Here is a 24,271-nt window from a genome sequence, read left to right on the forward strand (position 1 = left end):
TCAACTGATTTGATAGCTTCCATCAAGACAAACCTTGAGCTCTCCCACCTCCCCTCAAGCAGCCAAGCTCCCAAGAGTCTCCCCACCCCTGCGGCTACAGGCTGCACCCCTGATCTGGGCAAGCAAAAAAACCGTCAACTCTTTTTTTTCGCAAGACCTTGGCCTGTCAGATACTTCTGGTACCTTGCAAGCGACCATGTCCTTGCTGCCGTGGGCGTTCGGAGCACCAATCCGACTATCACGCCTCTGTGAAACCCGCCTTGCTGTTGCTCGTTGCTCATGCTGTGCAACAATTGAGGATCAGCCGTGCGGGCGTTCGTCGCTGTTCTATTCTGGCTATCTTGCTGTCTGGACATATGCAGAATGGTAAGGATAGGTTATTTGACCTGCTTGACCCAGTTTGGGTCTTCCATCCTGCGGCCACACCTTATGTATAGAAGATCAGCGTTGGTTGAAGATTGGATCCTCCTTGTTTTCTATTGTACCATACCCGTGCCCGTCTTGGTTGGGTAGATCGTGTGTACGTCCTCGTGGAGTGGAGTCGCCGAGGAAAAACACATCGGCCTCAAGAGCGCCTACTGTTCTGTGCAGTGCTGGTCGTTACATTCATTGCCTTCCCAGAAGTCACCTCAAGCTTCGCATTAATCCAGCAAAGCTTTTCTGGCCACAAGCGTTCGTGAGTGGCGTTGGTTATCCACCAACTGAGAGGTCCACTAACATCACACAATAGTGTGCTCGGAATAGCATTGAATGGGATGAGCCAAGAGGAAGGAGGAGTACAGTACATCAGCGGGAAATAAATAGCACAGTAGAAGATAAGGTACCTGGTCACTACCATGATACTTTCTTTACCCCCCCTGGCCGTTCGACCCCTGGTCCTGACCTTCCTTACATTAACAGACCCTGAACTGCAACGGATGGGTCCAGTCGGTCACTGGCCTGGCTGTCCGGGGTAGCAGTAGCGTGGTACATGTACATGGAGCGGCGGCAGGTAGCGAGTGGGACGATAGACAGTCAATCCTTTAGGATGGATTAGCTGCAGGCCCAACCCGCGTTACTATTCTCCAATCCCATTGCTTCGTCCCATTTTGATGAAAGCCCAAAAGCCACACTCAATATACACTCTGTCCCTGAATTTCCCTCGACGACCTTTTTTTCCCTACTATACCACTCCTAATAAACGACTCATATACACATCGTGGACCCGGCCGTCCCAAGAAGTTTGAGAAACCAACCGTCGCATCTAGTCTACCGTCTGTGTGCTCTCGACAATTTCCCTTTCTCCAGATCTGACTCTCTCCCGGCTATCTCACTTTCTCCCCCACTATCATTGCTTTTCCTGCGTAGTCGTTGAGACCCTCAAAGACTTTCCGACGACACGAGTGTCAGACTTGACTTGCGACTTACAGCCAGTAGCGCGAAAGGGAGGGAGGAGATTAAGAAAGCAACTGGCAACCCGAAGACCGAGCTGCCAAGTTTTTTCCAAGTTTGCATGGGACGACGACATTTGGAAACCGGCTCCTTTTTGTTATACTCGATCCTCCCGTACATCGACTCGCTTGTTTCGACTCCTTTTTGAGGGCTCTGATTCTTGTTCAACTCCGGCCTAGCATCAACGGCCGGCTCTTGGTACTGGCAATTGGGCCTCGGTGTAGAATAAGCGGCCTGTGCCATTGCCATTGCCACGCACCGAGTGAGAAGGTTCAGACGGAAATCCTACCACGCAATTGACAGGTAAGTGGGTTGCCGCATCAAGAACATGGATGCACGAAACCTCCGATCCATTCCCGCAGTCTGGTGGTACATAGCCCATGATCTAGTGCTCTGCTGGGCCACGACCTCTGACTGGTTTCCGAAACTCTGTACCAAGGACATTCCCTGGTATTTGAGCGACATGCTGCAATTTGTACCTCGTTTCGTTCGTCTGTTCGTTCGACCAGAAAAACCGGTAGTGGCCTTGATGAGCATTCCTGGTCATGTGCCCACCGTCTCACTTTCGTCAACATCGCCAGCAGACCATCTCTCCCTTCATTCCAACATTTCCACTTGTACCTCTTCTTGTCAACAAACGCGCATCTTTCTTGATCAAACTGCATACTGACACGCGACTTGATAGATACACCTCCTATTTCCCGTCTGGAGAACTACCGGCTATAAGCAGCGAGTATAACTTGACACTACCACAGGAGCATCTGGAGGCGCCATTATCGACGCGCTCAGGCTTGGGTACCAGCAATCATCCAGGGTGAAGCTGCTGCCAGTACCCATGTTTTATCACAGGCGGGCTCAACGGCATTCATAATGCACGACGACCAGGATTACCGGTCCAGCCTTCGCGTGGCTCCTTTAGCCATCCAGAAGACTGATCTCGGCTCTGAGAGCGAAAGCTCTCAGACGGCAGACGATGCTTCGCAAGCATCGACGAACCTCTATTCGACCGATCACATCACTCCGCCATCAACCCCTGATGGCTCCGAAGAAGACCTCGATGCGCAGCAAACCGCCGCTCGCCCCGTTTTCCACAATTTCTTGCGCGCCTTTTATCCCTTTCACCCAAATTTCGCCATTAGCGATTCCACCGTCACCCTGCCACTTAATGAAGGAGATGTAGTGCTTGTTCACTCGATACACACCAATGGCTGGGCAGATGGTACACTGCTAGTATCAGGAGCCAGAGGCTGGCTTCCCACCAACTACTGCGAAGCGTACGACCCCGAGGAAATGAGAAATCTGTTGAAGGCACTACTCAACTTTTGGGATTTGCTACGAAGTACAGTGACCAGCGATGGAGATATCTTTGGAAACCAGGAGTTTATGAAGGGCATCATCGCCGGCGTGCGATTTCTCTTGGTACGTAGCAAGCACTATGCACTTGCGCTTTCCAATACAAGCATAAGCGTGACAACAACTGATATTCCCGTTAGGAGCGAACAAACTGCCTCACAAGAGAGGCGTCAACAATACAACGCAATGAAATCTTGAGGCGTGGGCGCAAATCCCTACTCTCCGAGCTCTCTTCACTCGTCAAAACGGCGAAGCTACTCCAAGAGATGCTACGGTCCTACCTGAGGGCCGACGACAATGTCAATGAAATAATCGATGAGATGATCTTGAAAGCTTTCAAGATCGTTGTGAAGGGTGTCCGATTTCTCGATGTTTTGGAGGAAGAGCGACGGCTGAGAGCGCCACCAGCTGTAAACGTCATGGCCACACTTGCCGAGGAAACCTATGTTCCACCGACGCCACCTGTAGAGTCGACTGCTACTTTCGAAGATGCGCATGGTCAGGGACAGGAGGCAGGTTCCCGATCCGACGACAACTCGCATCTAGCCGAGGGCGCACAAACAAACGCATCAACCAACAAGCGTTTGTCTTCTGTTACTCACCTGCCAACACTTCAGGACATCGACTGTCGCAACCCAGTCCCATACGCGGGAATCGCTTGTCGGCCAGTATATCGCATAGAGTCTCTTTTGCCGGCCCCTCCCCATTGTCTCAATCACAGAATCGTGTCTCGGAACGGCTGAACTCCAGCCATGATACTTTCCTGTCGTACCTTGGTTCCTTCATTGGCCGATTGCACCTCCAGTCTCAATCCCGCCCGGAACTGGCGCTTGCCATCAAACAGTCTGCCACTTCCGGCAGCGAACTCTTTGCCGTGATCGATACCGTCTGCCGGCATAATAGCTCGGAGTCCGAATCACTGGACCAGGCTCGTACTGCGATGTTTGACCACATCCGAGACCTTGTCTACTCGGCACGCGATATATTGAGTGCCGTTGACCCGGACGCAGAAGATATCATCATGCCCCAGGACAACAGCCGACTACTAGTTGCTGCAACAGGTTGCGTTAAGGCGGCTGGCGAGTGTGTTGCGAAAGCGAAGTGGGTGCTTGAAAGGATTGGCGACTTTGATTTCGAGAACGAACAGACTGGCTTGGGGATCAGCTTGGAGGTGTTCGAAAAGGTTTCTGAGAGTCGACCACGGACTCCGGAGACCTCAGACGCCCTAGTCTCCAAGACCCCAGAAGCCACACCAGAAGTCAAGAGATCCTCCAAACGGTCCAGTCGCCATGCACCCCTGGACAAGCCTCTGCCACAGATTCCTGGTGCCGCCCCCCAACCTGAAAACAGGAACTCGGCGCAGATATCACCACCAGCCTCCAGGCCACAGTCGATGATCATTGGTGAAGATGTCTTCAGCGTGGCATCTTCAGTCTCTTCATCCAAACCTTCTCTGCCACCACTTCCAAGGCTAAGAACTTCGATTTCCCTTGAAGAATCTTATAGCCCCATGACAGATAACTCGCATGATAGCGAGTATCATAGCTCATTTCGCTCCGACACAACTTCATCAAGCGCCGGGTCAAATAGCACATATCTTAGCCGGGACTCGGAATCGAGCCTTGTGTCTCAAGCCCCAACACGAGCCTCAACCCCCGATTCCGCGCTTGCACCCAAAAGTCAACCTTCCATGTCTGAACTCAGTGTGGATGGCAGTGCCGGAACTAGTGAGGAGGTTGATGATGTGGAGAGCAAGCTACTCGAAAAGACTTTTGCTCACGAATTGATGTTCAACAAGGAGGGCCACGTCACAGGCGGTTCCTTGCCTGCTCTGGTGGAGCGCTTGACGACGCATGAGTCCACCCCTGATGCTGTATTCGTGTCCGCATTCTATTTGACATTCCGTCTGTTCTGCTCCCCTTCCAAACTAGCTGCAGCTCTGATTGATCGATTCGAATATGTCGGAGACTCGATTCACATGGCAAGCCCTGTACGCCTGCGAGTCTATAATGTAATAAAGGGGTGGCTGGAATCGCATTGGCGTGATTCCACTGATCGCGAGGCTCTACCGGCTATCCGACACTTCGCTGAATTTCAGCTTGGGTCGCTGCTGCCATCTGCGGGCAAAAGGCTCGTTGAGCTCGCAGATCGAGTTTCTTCGACAGATGGCTCCTTGGTGCCACGCTTGGTCTCGTCCATGGGCAAGACAAGTACATCCACTGCTCAATACGTCCCTGCAGATGTACCACTGCCTAATCCAGTCGTTACAAGGAGCCAGCACAACCTTCTGAGCAGTTGGAAGAACGGGGGCGCATCGCCATGCGTACTCGATTTTGAGCCATTGGAGATTGCGCGCCAGCTGACTTTGAAGCAAATGAACATATTCTGTTCAATCCTGCCAGAGGAGCTTCTTGGATCCCAATGGATGAAGAAAGGCGGCATTGACTCGCCCAACGTCAAGGCGATGTCTGGCCTATCAACAGATGTCTCAAATGTCGTTGCCGATACTATTCTGCAGCACTCAGATGTGAAGAAGCGGGCTGCTGTTATCAAGCAGTGGATAAAGATTGCACATCAGTGCTTGCACCTAAACAACTATGACGGGCTCATGGCTATTATCTGTAGCTTAAACAGCTCCATCATCAGTCGCCTAAGGAAGACGTGGGAGTTCGTGAGCCCCAAGCGGCGCGAGATGCTTCAGGCGCTGCAAACTATCGTGGAGCCATCGAACAATAACAAAGTGCTCCGAGCCCGTCTGCAGGGGCATATTCCCCCTTGCTTACCCTTCCTAGGCATGTTCTTGACGGACCTGACCTTTGTGGACATTGGAAACCCTGCCACGAAGCAACTGCCGGGCGCTGGCCATGATGAGCACGGCTTGACAGTAGTCAATTTCGACAAGCACACTCGCACAGCCAAGATTATCGGGGAACTACAGCGATTCCAGATGCCGTACAGGCTGACCGAGGTCGCCGATCTGCAGGAATGGCTGCAATCCGAAATCGTCCGTGTCAAAGAAAGCGAACAAGGCACTTCGCAAATCACCTATTACCGCAAGAGCTTGATGCTGGAGCCTAGAGAAAATACTCTGAAGACTCCCGTGGAAGCTCCTTCTGCCCAGGCTAACCATGGCCAAAAGGCAGATTTATTCAGTTGGATGACGAGAGATAGGGGGCAGCAGAACCACGCTACTGTAGCCATCTAACTTCGATTATCGACCATCACTCACAGCACATCGCGACACCACATTCCCAACCTCCTTGCTTTTTACTCATTTTTTGTCTATTGATACCCCATCGCTTTTACGGTTATTTGGAATGGGTTCAGGAACTCATCGGATTTTGCATTACGGATAGCTGGTTATTTGGAAATCGGGATTCGAAAAAGAAGCCTCTCAAAGGGGTTTGGCGTCTGGCTTTATCAGCGTGCAACGATTACGCATGTATAAGAGAGCCCGGTTCTTAATGACGACGATACTGGCTTATTGGACTATGTTGGGTCCAGTCTTGGAGTTGGGTTATGACCTGTCATTTGGGGCGCCTCTTCCTTTTTTGAATACCCAGGACGTGGCTCGGAAAACACTTGGGAACACCCAAGTAAAGCTGGCAAGCAATTTTGACTAGCCGTTGGCTTTTGGATATATATTATCTTTCAACAGACGGCAACAAGGTCAGGATTGCGCTTACTGTATAATCTCTCGAAAGATGTTAGGGGAAAGCTTGGAAGCGTCGCAGGCAAAGACGGCGCATATCACAATATTCCCAAGGCATACCTATAAGGAGGCTTCCTTAAGACAGACAGACGCATTATGGTTCAGATCCGAAGATAGGAATGATGGATGGTATAAAATCAATCAAGAGAACTAGGTGGTTGGATCACGAACTCCTTGTTACGAGAATTGCCTAGACAAATTCATTACCATCTTTCACCTCTTCCCAATACTCCGTGAGAGCCGCTAGTGGCTCGCCCACGTGCATAAGTGTCATGTACCCCTCTCAACTGGAGCAGAGTGAATCCCGAAGCCTCGGTAGCGGTAGCAATGCAAGGTATGGCTTCTAGCCTGCGTGACCCAGGTGCTCGGGTAGTCAATGGTAAGTCAGTCGGGGCCCGAGGAGATGGTTGGATATTCCAGAGCAGAATGCCGCGATGAGAGAGGGAAAGAGATCAGTGTCGCCCGCTGGCAACGCTTCTTCGTCCAGCACGTCGGCCTAATGGGAAGCAGGCTGGCTTATCAAGGTTCCCGGTTGGCTCTCATACAGTTACACCATGCAGCACGCGGCGACGCACGAGAAGGGGATAAAGGATCAGAGGCGCTACCTGGCATGCGTGTACTGTATGTTTGATGGCTTGTTTCTTTGGACTGATTGTACCATCCGTGAATAGCTAGGTTAGGTAGTACCTTGGTAAATCTCATGGGTTCAGCTAAATTGAAGGTGGATGTAACCTCACCGGCAACTCTTCAGCTCCTGTATTCTTAGGTAGCATGCAAGAAAGTACCCAGTTGCGTTTCTGTTTACATATGCATTTGCTCTCGTGTTTGCTTTGGTGCACCTCGCCTCATGTCAGCCCCAAGCCGTGATGCGATAAACATGCGATGATTAGAGTGAGTAGAGATCGGGTAAGGCCCGCAGTGGAGACTTGCCCTATGATTAAGTAGAAAGATTAGACAAGTGTCAGTGAGTTCAGGGAGTCGATTGAGTCGCCGAGCCAACCTTTCCCTTCAGCCATCGTCCATGGCCTTCGGCACCCGTTGGAGCTATCTATGCTCAGCAACCAACGGGCGCACGTTACGTTACATGGGGGGGGGGGAGGGTAGGCCTCTAGGCTATGTAATGTAACTGCTAGACAGGCTTTGGGTCTAGACACTGACACGAACAAATACAAATGATACAGTAAAAAAAAATGTCGTGTCCAGCAGAAACCTGGGACGAAAACGGCCCCCGCTTCTTCTTTTCTTTATTAGTGGTAGGCTAGGCGGTCTCCTTCCTAATCGGACCCCCGAAGAAATCCTTCCCCAGCTTCGCCTAGCCAATTGCTTTATCAAGGTGGACTGGAGGGTCTCGTGACTGGGGTGCCAGTCAACCAGTCAAGACAGATCTATTCGGCCCGGCAAAGGGCGAGAGTCTGGGGTGGTGGCCTGCTAGCTCAACCACCCCCCTGCCTCCCTTATCTCACGTCCTTGTCGTGCCGTGGGATTGATCGCGTACTGTCCGTGTTGATGGAAGACGTGTGCCATCATTAGGCCATGCGGATTTCGACGACGGCATCAACTGGAGTTTGTACAGTAATGTCCATTACGGGAAAAGAAGGATAGTCAAGAGATCACAGACATATATGGTGTGCTCACTGCTATGCGCGGCGAACCCTACAGTCTGGTTCCATCGTCCTTGTGTCAGAGTCATCGTATCTCGTATCGTTCTTTTGGTGCAAATTGAAATCCCATCTGTGCTAGCGGCCACAAGTCAGTACATGTATGCTGTAGTGTCATTAATACTGTGCCGTGCCGGTGTGGAGGGCGGTTTCTCATTAGTGCTGCATGTTCTAGCTGTAGGTATCGCCTATTCAGAATTCTACCCGTACGTGTTAACCTTATGTACATAAGGGAAGCCGACTTCGTGTGGGATCCAGCCTTCTTGCTCCAAGGCTAATATGAAAGGTGACAAACGATGATGATGGCGGTGCGTGTCACGTAGCGGCATCCCTCGTGCTCCTGGGCCTCGCGACCTCCCTTGGATTGCTACCTTGCTTCCCTGACATCGGCAGATACCTGCTCCGCGTCCACCCATCTGGAGTGACATTGATTGAATGAACCCCTGGAAGGCCCTAGTATTGCCGATCCTTCCAATTGATCGTATCGTAGCAATCGAACCGTCCATCCACTTGGCTCTCAGCTCGTTCGTAGGACAGGACCCTGGTCTTCCGGCCTGCTCTCCGGCTTGGTTTTCCATAATACCCTTCTTCCTCCCCTCCGCCTCGCCGTCTTACCATCCGGTGCTCTCTTTTTTTCACTCAAGCCAGCTGTTGCAAGCAAGCACCGCACTTGTCATTCAAGCCCCTAGGGCAGAAAGTATTTGGAGCTACCCCTCCCTATTTTCGGCAAAGGTTCCGACAGCCAATTCATTCATACCTGGTAGATACCTCGTCGCCCTCACATCCATGCAAATCTGTGCCTTGCGCGCATGCCAGAAAAGGTAAACACAGCGACAAAACTACTACACTCGGCCATCTTCACGTTCTGAAGAGATACTGTTTTACCGAAAACAAGAAAACGAAGATAATCATACCAATACCATGGCCGACGCAAAAGAAATGGGCGTCGAGTCCTCGGGTCCCGCGCACGACACCCCAGTGGTAGCTGACGGCCCCATCACCCGCCCTTCGGGCTGGCAGTACAAGAGTTTTAAGCTGGGAAAGATGGAGCTATGGTATGCCTCTCCGAAGGTGCAACTTCTCATGGTCTCCATGGTCTGTTTCCTATGCCCTGGCATGTTCAACGCGCTACAAGGTCTCGGTGGTGGTGGCCAGCTCGACACCACGGCAAATGACCGCGCCAACGTGGCCCTGTACTCAACCTTTGCCGTCATTGGTTTCTTCTCCGGTACTTTCGCGAACCGCCTTGGCCTCCGCCTGACCATGAGTTTCGGCGGTCTGGGCTATTGCATCTACGCCGCCAGTTTCCTCAGCTACAGCCACAACAAGAACATGGGCTTCGTCATCTTCGCAGGCGCCTTCCTCGGTGTATGCGCCGGTCTGCTCTGGGCTGGCCAGGGTGCCATCATGATGTCATATCCCCCGGAGAAGAGCAAGGGTCGTTACATCAGCTGGTTCTGGATCATTTTCAACCTTGGTGCTGTTATTGGCAGCTTGATCCCGCTGGCTCAGAACGTCAACAACACCTCCGGCCCCGTGACGGATGGCACCTACGTCGCCTTCATCGTTCTTATGGTGCTTGGCGCTGTCCTGGCCTTGTTCCTTTGCGACGCCGACAAGGTCCAGCGAGAGGATGGCTCCCACGTAATTCTCATGAAGAACCCGTCGTGGCAATCGGAACTCATCGGCCTGTGGGACACGCTGCGCCAAGCACCCTGGATCGTCCTGCTGTTTCCCATGTTCTTCGCCTCCAACATCTTCTACACCTACCAGCAGAATGGTCTCAACGCCGCAGCCTTCAACACACGCACTCGCGCTCTCAACAGCTTGCTTTATTGGCTGGCCCAGATTTTCGGCGCCGTCATCTTCGGATATGCTCTCGACTTCCCCGGAGTGCGACGCTCCATCCGCGCCAAGGCTTCTTTCATCACCCTGTTTGCGCTTACCTTCATCATTTGGGGCGGAGGTTACGCATGGCAGAAGAAGCAGCCCTCTCGAGCCTGGTCCGAGGGCAAACCCCGAAAAAGTCTTCTTGGCCGACTGGACCAGCGGCGGCGAGCTCTTCATTGGCCCCATGTTCCTCTACATCTTCTACGGTTTCTATGATGCTTGCTGGCAGACCTCGATCTACTGGTAAGCTACATGTACACACACCTTCAAACATTTTCATGAACTAACACGGGGCAGGTACATGGGCGCCCTATCCAACTCGGGCCGCAAGACTGCCAACATGGCCGGTTTCTACAAGGGAATCCAATCGGCTGGAGCCGCCATTTTTTGGCGCTTGCACGATTTGGGCATTGAGGAGATGACGCTTCTGGGTGTTACTGTGAGTGAACTCGGTATCGGCTCTCTGCGCTGCAATAAGTACTAACTGACCAATCCAGTGGGGTATCCTGGCCGGATCTTTGCTAATTGCTGGACCTGTCATCTGGATGCGCATCAAGGACACGACTGCGCTGGAGGAAGACTTGAAGTTCAGCGACGAGACTATCGAGGATGTTGCGCCGACTGCAGTGGTCGAGCGCAAGAGCATGACTGCCTAGAGCCATTCGGAGAGGAAGGTATTAATTCAATGACAGAAACAGATTTTCAAGTAGGGTTTAATTTACAGGGGCCAGCATCGAAGGAGGGAAAACATTGGGATATATGGCTAGCTAAGGCATTGCCATATGCGACGACGGCCATGAGTAATGACATCCAAGTTCCCTGTCTAGTTGGCTGCCACCTCTTAATGCTGATTCGCATTACTAACATTGATGACAATCTGTCGAGTATTTTTAGGGGCTCGTCCCATTTTGAGCATGTGGGCTTACGGGGTACATGGGCGAGACACCTCGGCTTGAGGTCTGGTGGATGTCTGTCTCAGGAAACACATTGTGATCAAAGTAACCAACCCCATTCATTCAACCCAACTCAAAGCAGATGGATGGTTTGGCTGAATTGATTGGCTGCTTTCTCTTCGCCTATTTTCTGGATATATGTACGTCCAGCAAGTAGTATCTAAGATAGACAAACCTAGGATCACATCGCATCGCATCGTGGTACCCGTCACCAAGTCCCGTTGTTATCCGGCATGAAGCACATGGGCCCGGTCGGATAAGCATGTGCGCTAGCCCAATACGGTAAGATTGGCATCCCTGATACCGAGGCATCGTAGCTTCATCCTCATCCTCACGCAATCCTCCCAACTCAATATCATCAGCTTACGACTGTCTTCTTTTCACATTTAAGAGAAAAGAGACCTTCTTACATCTCCATTACGGAAGTGGAAACTACCTGCGGTCTTGGATTCTTTGTACTTTATTCGTGTGTAAGATAGGATAGTTCCCACGGCCCAATGGTTACAGTCACTAAGGCGACCCGTCAGTCCCTGACGGTCGTCGACAACCGGACAGGCAAGACCTACGAGGTCCCCATCAAGGACAACTCGGTGCTCGCCACCGACTTCAAGAAGATCAGCGCCCAGCCCGGCCCCAATGATCGCAAGGAAGATGAGACAGACCAGGGCCTGCGCGTCTTCGACCCGGCCTACATGAACACGGCCGTCGTTCACAGCAGGATCACCTACATCAACGGCCAGGAGGGCATCCTGCGCTACCGCGGCTACCCCATCCAGCAGCTGGTCAAGAAGAGCAACTTCCTCGAGACGGCCTACCTGCTGCTGTACGGCGACCTGCCGACCAACGCCCAGTGCGGCCGCTGGCAGGACGAGGTCATGCACCACACCTACGTCCACACGGACATCGAGGACATGTTCAAGTCCTTCCGCTACGACTCCCACCCCATGTCCATGCTGACCTCGGCCTTCGCCACCCTGGGCGCCTTCGCCCCCGAGGCCAACCCCTCGCTCGCGGGCCAGAAGCTCTACACCAACGCCGCGTTCGGCGACCCCCGCGCCCTCGAGGTCCTGGACAAGCAGATCCTGCGCATCATCGGGAAAGCGCCCACCCTGGCCGCGGCTGCGTACCGGATGCGCCAAGGCCGCCCCTTCAACCGCCCTGCGCAGGGCCTGTCGTACACCGGCAACTTCCTGTATCTGCTGGACAACCTGTCGGGCCATCAGTATCAACCTCACCCGGTTCTGGAGAAGGCGCTGGACGCGCTCTTCATCTTGCACGCCGACCACGAGGTCAACTGCTCCACCGCCACCGTCCTGCAGGTCGGCAGCTCTCTCGTCGACCCCTACAGCGTGGTGGCGGCCGCGTGCGCCGCGTTGTATGGGCCCTCGCACGGTGGCGCGTCCGAGTCGGCGATCCGGATGCTCATCGAGATCGGGTCCCCCGAGAACGTGCCCTCGTTCATGGAAAAGGTGGAGAAGCGCGAGCGTGTGCTCGTCGGGTTTGGCCACCGCGTCTACAAGAATGTGGACCCGCGCTCGACGGCGATCCGCGAGCTGGCCGAGGAGGTGTTCAAGGTCACGGGCCGCAACAAGCTGCTGGACACGGCGCTGACGCTGGCCGATTACGCCCGCAAGTCCGAGTTCATGCGCAAGCGCAACCTGTACCCCAACGTCGACTTCTACTCGGGGCTCATCTACCAAGCCATGGGCTTCCCCTTGGACTTCTACCCGGTCCTGTTCGCCGTGCCCCGCTGCGTCGGCTGGCTCGCCCACTGGCGCCAGATGATGCTGAGCCCGGGCGGCGTCAAGATCTGGCGGCCCCGCCAGCTGTACGTCGGCGAGGCCGAGCGCGACTACGTCGACGCCAAGGACCGGCGGGAGAGGGCCGGTGCGACCATCTTCGAGGGCCCGGTTCAGGTCGAGCACGGTGGGGATAGCAAGAGGAATGTGCTGGCTTCCTATAAGGACGAGACGGGCAAGACATGGGGGAAGAGCAAGTTGTGAGAGTGTATGATTGGCTGTGGGGTATGGGATGAGATGTCGGTTGGTTAATAGTACTATCTGTTCTAGCTGAGGTCTTGCCGGTGTTGTCGGGAAACAGCCGGCATGTGTGTACGATGGGAGGCATGCCTATAGATTGAAATCTATTTTATTTGATCCTGTATCACTTGCTTGGTGGAAAAGTCGTGCTATGCTCGTTTTTCAACTGGAAGGGTTACTGTGTAAGAGGCAGGATGGGAGGGTGGGTGAGTGGCAACAATAGGGGGGCGGGGGACAACAAAATTGTGCCATAGGGGGGGAGGGTATGTACATATCCTAATTAACTGGCTTTTCTTTCAAGGGTGGTCGAGTGGTATGGATGACGGATTGCGTAGAGCTCCCAGGTGCACGCTTGAGACTTTCCTTCGCTGATCCCGTGTGTGAAGTGTTCCCATTGGGACTCTAACTTCACACCATCCGAACAACAAGTTTTTTTTCCCCCCCTATTCGGGGAAAACAACTCCCGTGAAGAATTCCACGGCACAAGAGGACACAAGTGACCCTGCCACTTCCCCGAACTCTCCAACCCCTGGGCCATTGATGAACACGGAGCTTAACGAAGTACCACGTGAGGAAGACGATCCTGCTCAGTCTCCTGAATCCTACCAACGTCTGAACATACTCGAGTGCATTGCTAAGGTGGAGCAAATAAAGGCAGAGATTCGCGATTTCGACGAATGCCGCCGCGTTCTCGAGGAAGACCTTCACATCCTCGAGGGGGAACGTGAGCAATCATGGGGATTTTGAAGCCGTAATTCCTGGTGCATCCTGAAGTACTCGTCATCCTTCACCAGCAGCCTTACTAGGTCGGGTCTCAAATTAGCAGTATCAACAATAATGTACTGCGAATGACAAGGGTATCATGAATAGATCTCCGTTCTCAAGATGCGCGTCCCTGGCCCTTATAACTGTGAGCTCATTACGCTGTTAACCTCAGCTGTACACGGAGCGGATACCAGTGGGCGTCAAGATAGTCATCAACATGTCAGCCCTTACACCAATAGTTATTGTCACCTTCACCTTACCCTCGCAATGTATTCATTCACCACTTTTGAAGGACATCCTGCTTGAATGCATTAGTTTGACTTATTGGAAGCAAAACCACATGGAGCAAGTTCTCTCAAACGCCATCGCAAGCAAGATCCGCCAGCTAACAATCATCGGAACCTAGCAGTTTGGTATGTCACATTTCTCAACCACCATTCTGGTACTTTTGCATTGCCCATTGCCGAGACTGACAGGGTCGCAGGATATGAGATGGCGCAGCCTCAGACTTCACAGGAGTCCCAGGCCATGGTGAACTCAGGCTTCACTCTCGAGAACACAGGTAAGAGCTTCGTAGCACCATAATCCTTGGTCAGAAGGCAACTCGAACTAATTGACGAATAATATGTAGGCCAGAACCAAGACAACGCTGGACCAGTCCAGAACATGGCTGCTGCCGCCAACAGCCAAGCTGCTCCCACCACTACTACTCTACTTGGACCCTCTTCCGGGCAATCTTCGAGTCCGGCTTTTCGCGATAAGAGAGCCAACAGGGCCAAACTCCGCCTGGTATTCTTTTTGAAGCTCCATATCAAAGCAATTGAGCGCGATCTTCGTAGATCAAGCCACAGACGCCATCGGTTACAAGAGCAAGTCGGATGGTGCAGACTCCGAAAGACAGCTAATGCACAAGATGAAGTCGGAGAAGCTGTGGAAGGTGACATGGAAGATGAGGATGATGGAGAGGAGGAGGACTACCAGGCTGAACCGTCGTCTAACTGAGTTGGATGCCAGGGGCAACACAAGTGAGAGAGACTTGCTTCGGGGAACTTGAATTCGCAGTTCCCAGTCAAGGTCAACTCCTGATGGGCAGCTTCACATGATTGCTTCCGTTGTCCGCTCGCCATAATTGGCCAGGCCAAGATGCACACCTATAAATAGATAGCATACCTCAGTAATAAATGCTGATACCAATGTGTTTTGCTTAGGGCTAGGCCAGTTAGCACATTGATGCATTGAAAGGATAATGGAAGTGCGGGCAAAGCCGAGCAATAGGGGGAGGCGGTGAGGCACGACCAATCCAAAAGCCTTGAGGGGAGTAGGACAGGTTAAGTATCTAAATTAATGCTTAATTTTTCAATAAACAAGGTGGTTGACTGGTGTAGTTGGTGCGAGCGCTTCCATCGGTAGACGATGCGGGCTTGGATAACCTGCCGGTCACGACAAGGGCTTGGTGATTCCCCCCTCGGCAGGCTTCAAGTTCGATCCAACCTACCAACACCAAAAGGCTTAGCGATAGCATGGATTCAACTAATGCCACGGCACACCTACTTTTATTTTTCTTTCTCCCCGTTTTCTTCTCTATTTTTTATTAATAAATGCGCATATGTTTTTCTTCTTCTTCTTCCTATCCCTTTCCCTATAAGCTCGCGGGAGAGGGTGCTATTATTATTCACCCAGGTCTAATAAGATCAAGGAGGGTGAAACGAGTACTTGGACTATACATTTAAACTGGGACTATCTAATAGAGAAGCTGATCGAGGAAGGACAGGAGGAACACGACGAGAGCGAGCATGGCAGCGGCAAAAGGGGGGTGGGACTCACGGTAGGAGGTGACAAATTTCAAGAACACACTCAAACATACACACATCAGTAGGATCGTCTCTACCCAGGGGAAGCTAGCACTGAATACGGAAGGCAATCGACATGACATATGGATAATATTTCTAGGTTAGCACTCCCGGAGAGGACGGTAGCAGACATCACCTGTACCCCCTGGGAAACCATTAATGGTCATCTAGGCGATTATTCCACTGTAAAGATGCACCATCCTGTACCCCCTGGGAGACTATGGCCATCTAGGCGATTAGTCCACTGTCTAGATGCACCATATGTCGTTAAAAGTGTAATAAGTACAAGTAGCATAGCTTATAATATTTTCAAGTAATAAGAAACTCTTGCTTTATTTAATAAAAATAAAGTGAATATGAACTAAAAGTGAGGTAAGGGTGTGGTTGTGATCGCAAGGCCTGATTACCTAGGTAAATACACAGCAGTACTACCTGCCCAATTTTTCTGATCAAGCAAGTCTCTTCGTTCATTCTCCCCCAATCTCTAGACCAACATCACCACCGCAGGCCACCCGTCGACAGGTGTAAGTATTTTTCTGCATCATGTTTCGTTGTTTCCCATAATCCAAGCTAATCTGTACTGGTAGCAATACACACACCATGGCCGAGGAAACTCTCCCGTGGTGGATGGCTTACAGAAGCTCAGATATCGAGCTTGGCCAGAAGGTTCTCGCTAAACACGATGTTCTGGTCTACCGTCACGACTCGGGCTTTGTCACTCCTGGTCCTGATCCTCAGCAGATTGTTGAACGCCTTTTGATCGTCTTGTTCGGCCTCCTTCGTGCTTTCAAGCCTCTCAAGCACATCGCGTGGTTCTGGGCTATCGTTGGCCGCTTGTGGCTGGAGAAGAGGTGGCCAGTTCGGAAGAGTGTCACCTGATCAAGCGCCTGGTCGCGGATGTCCTGCGGGCTCGAGGATTCAACGTTTTTCTCTCTAACCAGCTGCCTCCGGCGAAGACTCGCCTGGGAATGTTGATCGATGACTGGGCCTACTACAACAGAGACCACTTTGCGACTGCTGCCAATCCGGCTCCTACAACCCCAGAATTGGACCGGTTGCGAAGCATTGAGGGAAGAGTTGATGGCGAAATCATGCGAAGCCCCCGTCTTGTCTTTGGTAAGAACCAGACCCGATACCTCGATAGGAAGGCAGGACTGACATATGATACAGCTCAGAATACGGCCCGGATTCGCGGCCCGGATCCCGTCCCATCTGCCACAACTCCTGCCCCGGTTGCCCCTGCCCCGGTTGCGCCTTCCAACGCCTCATTCGTCAAAGAGGAAGACCATGAGTCGGAGAGCGATGACGAGACCCAAGATTTGGATATCGACTCCCTCAAGGCCATGTATCGCGAGCTAGATGCCGATATGGGCACAGTTGAGGCACAAGCATCCACGCTTGCCAAACAACAAGCCACGATCGCCAAACAACAAGCCGCGATCGCCAAACAACAAGCCGCGATCGCCAAACAGCAAGGCTTTTTCACGGGAATGCTGGTCGAGATGGCAAGAAAGCAGAATCGACTGAAGAGAGGAATCCGCTCTCTCGAAAAGAAGCGTAAATGAGAGCTTGTCGGAGTGGGTTAGGACAAAACCCCAAAGGTCACAGGGTTGTCATGAGTTGTCATGAGTATGCGTTGGCAGTCGATATGTGGTCATCTCCATGTAGAACTCTACGGCCTAGGATAGATCGCTCTCTGTTGCACGGCGAATGAGCCACGAATAAGAAAAGGGTAACCCCCACATCCGTAGATGCTAAGCTGGTTGGTATAAATAAACCATTGACCTGCAGTTCAATTCTACTGGCGTATACGTACGGAATAATCTCTCGTGGACGTCTAATACACGCCTGATATCGAAATGACGTTGATTCCATATCAAGTGTACGTTCAAGGCGTTGGCGGACGTTTATTCCAGTTTACGGCTAATGGATAGTTATTCCGCATGTTTATTCGATCCAGTCTTTTCTCCTACGGACCCTTCCCGCTCCTTGTATCAAGTGATCGACCTAGTCAGCAGTAGTTCCATGCCTATTCCATGTCGTTCCCGTTTTATGACAAGTTTAGAGTACCTAGGTTAGGTGTGTCTGACCTCCAAAGGGATCGCCGGACGAAAAGGAGGTGCTCGGGCCGAGAGAGCCAATTCGGTGGAGCCTCATAGCTGGACCCTGTTCGCGTCTGGATGAGGTAGACATGGCGACGAAGCTACTGTGCCCTCCCGCCATTTACGTCATTCAGGTACCGTACACCGAATGCCATCGAGGGATGAGCTTCAAAACAGAGGACAAAAAGCTCAATTGACTCAGGAAACGGGGTGCCTAACATTATACGGATACTATCCAAGAGGCCCAAAGCTCCAGGGTCCTCAAAGGGCCTTTAACAGTCAAGACGATGCTCACAATTGATCGTCAGGCAGCTAACGGCTACGGTGGAAGCTCGGAAAGACGGTGCTGTCTTGGATGCATTATCTCCTCCTGGCAGCCTGGGAGCGAGGAGCGAGAGCCCCACCATCCAAAATGGCATGACACACGCAACACGCCTGCACGCCTAAGCAGCAAGTACAGTACGCACGACAGGATGTTCGTCGCTCTTTCCGCTTGATGCAGGTGGAGATGTGGAGGTGATAGTATGATTACTTTGCCCTTGAAATTGACCGACGTCGCTTTCCTTCTTCCCATTTCTCTTTCCTGTATCGTCTTCCTCATCTTCTACCCCATGGGGATTCTCACCTTGGCATGCTCTCTTGAGGAATCCTAGCGACCGCGAACAAACCAGCCAATACACTCTCCACTCCTTTTCTTTTCTTCTTGTTTTTATTCTCACATACATCACCATGGCTTCGCCCGTAGCCTCGGCGGCGCTCAAGTCGCGAATCCGACGACCGTCCATGCTGAAGAAGCTGTGCCGGCCTGACGATCTCCTCCATCACTTCCCCAATGGCGCGTACGTCGGCTGGTCTGGTTTCACCGGTGTTGGTTACCCTAAGAAGATGCCTACTTTTCTGGCCGACCACGTAGAGAAGAACAGCCTGCAGGGCCAGCTACGCTACTCGCTCTTTGTTGGCGCCTCTTCGGGTGCTGAGACCGAGAACCGTTGGGCTGGGCTCGACATGATTGACCGACGAGCCCCTCATCAAGTCGGAAAGTCGATTTCCAAGGGTATTAACGAGGGGCGCATCAACTTTTTCGACAAGCATCTGTCCATGTTCCCGTCGGATTTGGTCTACGTGAGTCGCAGTGCGCCATCATTTCTGTCGTTGTGGAAAGCTAATGTGGCTCTCAGGGATTTTACACGAAGGACAGGCCAAACAAGAACCTCGACGTTACCGTAGTAGAGGCAAGCGCCATCAAGGAAGACGGTTCAATTGTTCCCGGTGCTTCCGTTGGTGCCACACCAGAATTGGTGCAGATGTCCGATAAGGTATGGGCAACCTAATGACTTATGCGATCTGCATTGCGAAGAACTAACTGAACGGCCAACAGATCATCATTGAAGTCAACACAGCGATCCCGAACTTCGAGGGTCTTCATGATATCACCATGACAGATCTGCCGCCGCGCCGGAAACCCTACCTCGTTATGGAAGTCGAAGACCGAATCGGCTCCACCTCCATCCCCATTGACCCCGAGAAGGTCGTCGGTGTCATCGAGTCCGACTACCAAGATGTGACAGCACCAAACACCCCGGCTGATGACGGATCTAAGGCGATTGCCGGCCATCTTATCGAGTTCCTGGAGCATGAAGTTACGCATGGCCGAATGCCCAAGTCGCTGCTCCCTATCCAGTCCGGTATTGGCAACATTGCCAACGCCGTTATTGGAGGCCTGAGTGAAGTCAACTTCTGGAACTTGAAGGTGTGGACTGAAGTCATTCAGGACACTTTCCTTGACCTGTTCGATTCCGGAAGACTTGACTTTGCTACGGCTACGTCCATTCGCTTCTCACCCGACGGCTTCAAGCGCTTCTACGATAACTGGGAGCAGTACCACAACAAACTGCTGCTGCGATCTCAGCAGGTGTCTAACTCGCCCGAGATCATTCGCCGTCTTGGTTGTATTGGCATGAACACTCCTGTTGAGGTCGACATCTACGCACACGCCAATAGCACTTGTGTCATGGGCAGCCGCATGCTGAACGGTCTTGGTGGATCAGCCGATTTCTTGCGAAACTCCAAGTACAGTATCATGCACACGCCCTCGACGCGGCCAACCAAGACCGACCCGCATGGAGTCAGCTGCATCGTGCCCATGTGTACCCACGTTGACCAGACGGAGCATGACTTGGATGTCATTGTGACCGAGACCGGTCTGGCTGATGTACGCGGCTTGTCGCCTAAGGAGAGAGCCCGTGTCATCATTGACAAGTGCGCACACGATGATTACAAGCCTATCCTGAAGGGCTACTTTGACAAGGCCGAGTTCGAATGCCTCAAGAAAGGTATGGGCCACGAGCCTCACCTGCTCTGGAACTCCTTCGATATGCACAAGGCCCTTTCGGAAGAAGGCAGCATGAAGAAGATTAAGGCATGGTAAATCAATCTGTCAAAAAGCCACTCATGGTGAGCTTGCGTAATATCGCTTGGATCTGGTATAGATCTTTTGGGTACGACTTGTATATAACTTATTACTATTGACATATTGGATATCTGACCCTAATAGAGTAAAATAAATTAACTTCTACATGAGTATTGCGTAAACGACCGTTATGAGACTAGAATACCAGCCTTAACTAAACCAATTACAAGACAGAAACCCACTGAACTTTACTCTACTAAACCCTCCTTGGAATTTATAGGTTTTGTCCATCATATCGTGTGCCTAAGGTCATCAGCGAACGATGCTTGGCGGGGCCGGAGCTGTCTAGTTGATGGGCTTGGAATTAGTCCTCTGTTCTCTGCTCGTGTGAAATGTATCGACATAAGACCGCTAGAACAAGAATTGTCCAGACTTACCTACGCCGCGGTCGATGACAAATTCGGTTGACGCACCCATAAGCTTTGGAGAGGATCCTCGAGGCGCGTGTCGGAACAGGTTGCTGGTAATAAACAGGGGGCGATGGCGAGACGGTCTGTGTTAGGAGCGGCTCGCGATGATGGCTGTTATGATGATCGTCACCGGAGTAAGAATTGAAATATGACCTCAAATTAAGGACAGTAGCGGTTTCGCAAGCGCCACGCTCTTCTTCTATGCCGTCTGGATCCTTCGTGTGTTCCAGACTTCTGTAGAAGCTTCTTTCCGGGGGTCGTTGTAATCGTCTTGGACTGCCATGGTTTTGCTACCACGGCAAGTAGGCGGCTGGCGTATTCTTTCTTTGAAACTCAGTAAAGCGAATGTAGGTTTGGACGCCGAAAAACCAAGAATAGGGAGTTTGGATCTATTCTACGGTACTCTCTGGTTGGAACTAATGTTGTCAGCGCCAATGGGGTTCACCAAAAGACACATCTACTCATGACAGCTTTCGACATAGTGACTTCAGCTCTGGTTAAACTGGACCCCAATGGAAGGGGACACTAGAATGCTGGAGATGCTCGACTTCATAACTTCGGGTATCTGCTTCTTTAAGTAAACCTTAATATGTGCGTGGTGACGGGTCTTCAGAAACAAGCAACATGCGTAGTTAATCTAGGCGCACCACTTTACCTTGGTCAATGAGCCTTAAGATACTTTACTATGACGACTGGCAACCGAGTCAGGTAACCCAAGCTCGAGATCATCTCGCAAACATCGTACTTAGGCTGTGGTATGTATTCAATCGTATCTTGGTATATCATGAGCATACTCACTGTGCTCTCTATGAGTTATATGGGCTTACACAGTCATCTTTATGTGCAGATACCGTCAGGTTCACCCAAACTATACGGCTTCGATAGGACCATGACTAGGCCATTGCACAGTTGTTGGACAGGTAAAGAGTGGTTGGAGCCACCGCATTGCGGTTACTTGTAGAACCATAAGAGCCGAAGCAGATGCAAGTTGGGTCACCCACTTCGCTTCATCTAAGTAAGTAACTGCTCAGGGGCTAGTCAGGTATTGCTGTATCAGCCAACACCCGCTGCGTACGACGTCCCAAGATCCAATTGCAACATTAGGTTAACAGATCATATAAACCATGCCCATCGAAACCTTGGAATCCCATGAATTGAGTCATGAAGAAATATCACCTGTTTCAATAGACGGAACCAAGATGGATGTTGATGTTGTTGTTGTTGTCGGCGAGGAGGCGCAAAATGATGGAGCGGGCTCAACCCCACCTAAGCTCCAGGCGCGGCCTTCCAATTGATCGGCGTCATCGACACTCTACCATTATCTAAATATCTTATCGCTTAACTCCGAGCTGCGACTGAACTTTGCCACATCAACTTCCTTAAGTTGAAGGTGCGTCTTCTACAGGAATTCAGGAGAAGATGCTGTACAGTATTGGGGTAGTTACTTGAACGAACAAGATGCCTGGCAAAGCCACTGTACCATACACGTGCTCAAGATGCGCCGTCGCCTTGCTCCGGCAAGAGGCGCGGTGCAGCATTGGTGGCAATCCCCGTAATCGTTGGAATCGCCACTCCTCGAGCGCCGCCAATGCGCACAAGCCCGACGAAGACGCAAAACCCTCAGGAAAGGATGCCGATTCCACTAAGCCCGAGCCCGGGCCCATGTCTCGGCGACTCGAAGAAGCCACCGAAGAAGCCCTGCTCACTGGGGGACGAGCTGGCCGCCGCGCGGTCGAAGACGCCGGCTTCTCCGAGGAGCTCAAGGAGCGCTTATTTGCGAGGGTGAAGGACGCCGAGTTTCGGTCAGAATATGCGTCCGCCTTTGCGGAGGCAGAAATGCCGAGCGCCGCTGGCTCGGGATCACGCTTTGCAGCCGCCAGCCCAGCGTGGACTGGCGAGGAATCGACCGAGGATGCGGTGCTGCGCATGCTCAACGACGCCCACAAACCGCTCAGTCGTGAGCTGCGGGGGCAAACCGAAGCTTCCCGATCTGAAACCAGTCGATTTTCGCTTACGGCGGGAAGCTAAGTCGAGTCCCGGTCAGCGCGCTGCAAGCGCCCGCGAGAAGGCCAGCGCCTACACCGGCCTCGGCCTCTCCGAGAATGCTTTGAATGAGAAGGACAAGGAGGCCCGGCGGAGGGAGTTCCGAGAACGGTTTCGGCCGGAAGCGCGGGCGGTGCCCAACACCCTGACGGGGCTGGCGTCGTTGGCGAACGAGCGGATCGAAAGTGCAATTGCGCGAGGACAGTTCAAGAACATCCCACGGGGCAAAGGTGTCGAACGAGATAACCGGGCAGACAACCCGTTCGTGGATACGACGGAATACATCATGAACAAGATGATTCAGCGACAGGATCTGGTACCGCCGTGGATTGAGAAGCAGCAGGAGCTCCTCAAGACGGCGCACACCTTTCGCACCCGGCTGCGGAATGACTGGAAACGCCATGCTGCCCGGATAATCGCCAGCAAAGGTGGGTCCCTAGAAGATCAGATGCGCAAGGCTCGGCGTTATGCCCTGGCGGAAGAGGTACATAATCCGCGGAAGCGCAATGTTGATCAGATCTCCGTCCCCACCAACTCGACTGAGGACCCCGTCATGGTCAAGATCCACCAACAGCTCGAGGCGGAGCTGGCCGCCGACAGTCAAATGGAGCATCCGGTGGTGGCTGCTCAAGCGCCGCAAGCACCGTCAGAGTCGATGACGACAACGGCCTCCCAGAATCCCAGCTCCTCCCCTCAAATCCCATCGTCAAACGAACCGCGACAGCAACTGGACCCTCTTCCTCCGCCGTTCCGTGATCCCGACTGGCTCGAGGTAGAGAAGTCGTACATGGAGCTAGCCGTCTCCAACCTCAATACCATCACACGATCCTACAACCTGATGGCACCTGAGCTCGCCAAGAAGCCCTACTTCAACCTTGAGCGGGAGCTCAACAACTGCTACGCTGACATTGCCCCGCAGCTTGCGGAGGCTATCAAGGACCGCGCTGCTCTGCCGTCGGCATCTACATTGGGGACTTTGGGCAAACAGTCCAAGAGCATACTGGACCGCTTTGGTCGCGAAGGCCACACCGCCGAGGTGTACGAGTCCAAGGCACCTCATTACGGTCTGAGGGAGATGTGGCGGGACTTGTTCAAGCGCGACGATAAGCGGCGATCATGACCTCTGTACGAGTAGTTTAGCAAAATGCCCAATATGAGTTTGCTCAGTCATCTCTGGACTCGATTCGACGTACAGAGACGGATGATCTGATATAATCATTGGAAACTCCTGGCCCTTTGTCCAATCTTATGGCGTCGATTCTGTGGAACATGTGTACTTGCTTACCTATGTATGCCTCTCGCTCACCGAAAAGAAATGCACAACACTTTTTATGACTTGAGAACGAGTGGATCATGCATCGGGTGAGGTATACAGGATTCGAGGTGTATGCATTTCATGTTGAGAAGTGCAAGACATGCGCATAGGTAAACACTCCTCCCAGTATCATGAAACGCTTCTTCTGTTAAGCCCATCTATCACTAGGGTGTCCCATACCCACTCCGATAATGTGCATGTTCGCACCCGGTACCCCTTTAGCACATTGGAATCTGTCGATTGCTCTCTCTCTCTCTCTCCCATCGCAACCTAGATTATC

At 52.2% G+C, this 24,271-nt stretch overlaps 7 protein-coding genes across 7 annotated transcripts; all 7 read left to right on the forward strand.

Annotated features, from left to right (window-relative positions):
* Nucleotides 1-2,301: 2,301 nt before the first annotated feature.
* PG994_001799 (uncharacterized protein) lies at nt 2,302-5,989 on the forward strand (the record flags this gene model as incomplete). Its single annotated transcript, XM_066853208.1, has 3 exons — nt 2,302-2,850; nt 2,925-3,452; nt 3,506-5,989. 3 exons carry the CDS (start codon nt 2,302-2,304, stop codon nt 5,987-5,989), a joined length of 3,561 nt encoding a protein of 1,186 aa, XP_066721349.1.
* A 3,086-nt stretch (nt 5,990-9,075) lies between these two features.
* PG994_001800 (uncharacterized protein) lies at nt 9,076-10,700 on the forward strand (the record flags this gene model as incomplete). Its single annotated transcript, XM_066853209.1, has 4 exons — nt 9,076-10,157; nt 10,204-10,287; nt 10,342-10,483; nt 10,542-10,700. 4 exons carry the CDS (start codon nt 9,076-9,078, stop codon nt 10,698-10,700), a joined length of 1,467 nt encoding a protein of 488 aa, XP_066721350.1.
* A 794-nt stretch (nt 10,701-11,494) lies between these two features.
* PG994_001801 (uncharacterized protein) lies at nt 11,495-13,000 on the forward strand (the record flags this gene model as incomplete). The annotated part of the gene is made up of 1 exon (XM_066853210.1): nt 11,495-13,000. One exon carries the CDS (start codon nt 11,495-11,497, stop codon nt 12,998-13,000), a length of 1,506 nt encoding a protein of 501 aa, XP_066721351.1.
* A 3,251-nt stretch (nt 13,001-16,251) lies between these two features.
* PG994_001802 (uncharacterized protein) lies at nt 16,252-16,530 on the forward strand (the record flags this gene model as incomplete). Its single annotated transcript, XM_066853211.1, has 1 exon — nt 16,252-16,530. One exon carries the CDS (start codon nt 16,252-16,254, stop codon nt 16,528-16,530), a length of 279 nt encoding a protein of 92 aa, XP_066721352.1.
* Nucleotides 16,531-16,619: 89 nt separating this feature from the next.
* PG994_001803 (uncharacterized protein) lies at nt 16,620-17,216 on the forward strand (the record flags this gene model as incomplete). The annotated part of the gene is made up of 1 exon (XM_066853212.1): nt 16,620-17,216. The coding sequence occupies one exon, from the start codon at nt 16,620-16,622 to the stop codon at nt 17,214-17,216; it is 597 nt and encodes a 198-aa protein (XP_066721353.1).
* A 1,266-nt stretch (nt 17,217-18,482) lies between these two features.
* On the forward strand, nt 18,483-20,181 carry PG994_001804 (acetyl- hydrolase protein; the record flags this gene model as incomplete). The annotated part of the gene is made up of 3 exons (XM_066853213.1): nt 18,483-18,875; nt 18,932-19,069; nt 19,132-20,181. The coding sequence occupies 3 exons, from the start codon at nt 18,483-18,485 to the stop codon at nt 20,179-20,181; spliced, it is 1,581 nt and encodes a 526-aa protein (XP_066721354.1).
* A 1,910-nt stretch (nt 20,182-22,091) lies between these two features.
* PG994_001805 (uncharacterized protein) lies at nt 22,092-23,796 on the forward strand (the record flags this gene model as incomplete). Its single annotated transcript, XM_066853214.1, has 2 exons — nt 22,092-22,590; nt 22,634-23,796. 2 exons carry the CDS (start codon nt 22,092-22,094, stop codon nt 23,794-23,796), a joined length of 1,662 nt encoding a protein of 553 aa, XP_066721355.1.
* Between the last annotated feature and the right edge of the window lie 475 nt (nt 23,797-24,271).

Source organism: Apiospora phragmitis (assembly GCF_038363925.1).
Source record: "Apiospora phragmitis strain CBS 135458 chromosome Unknown utg000002l:1.0-5516284.0:1.0-5523493.0, whole genome shotgun sequence".
Taxonomy (NCBI): domain Eukaryota; kingdom Fungi; phylum Ascomycota; class Sordariomycetes; order Amphisphaeriales; family Apiosporaceae; genus Apiospora; species Apiospora phragmitis.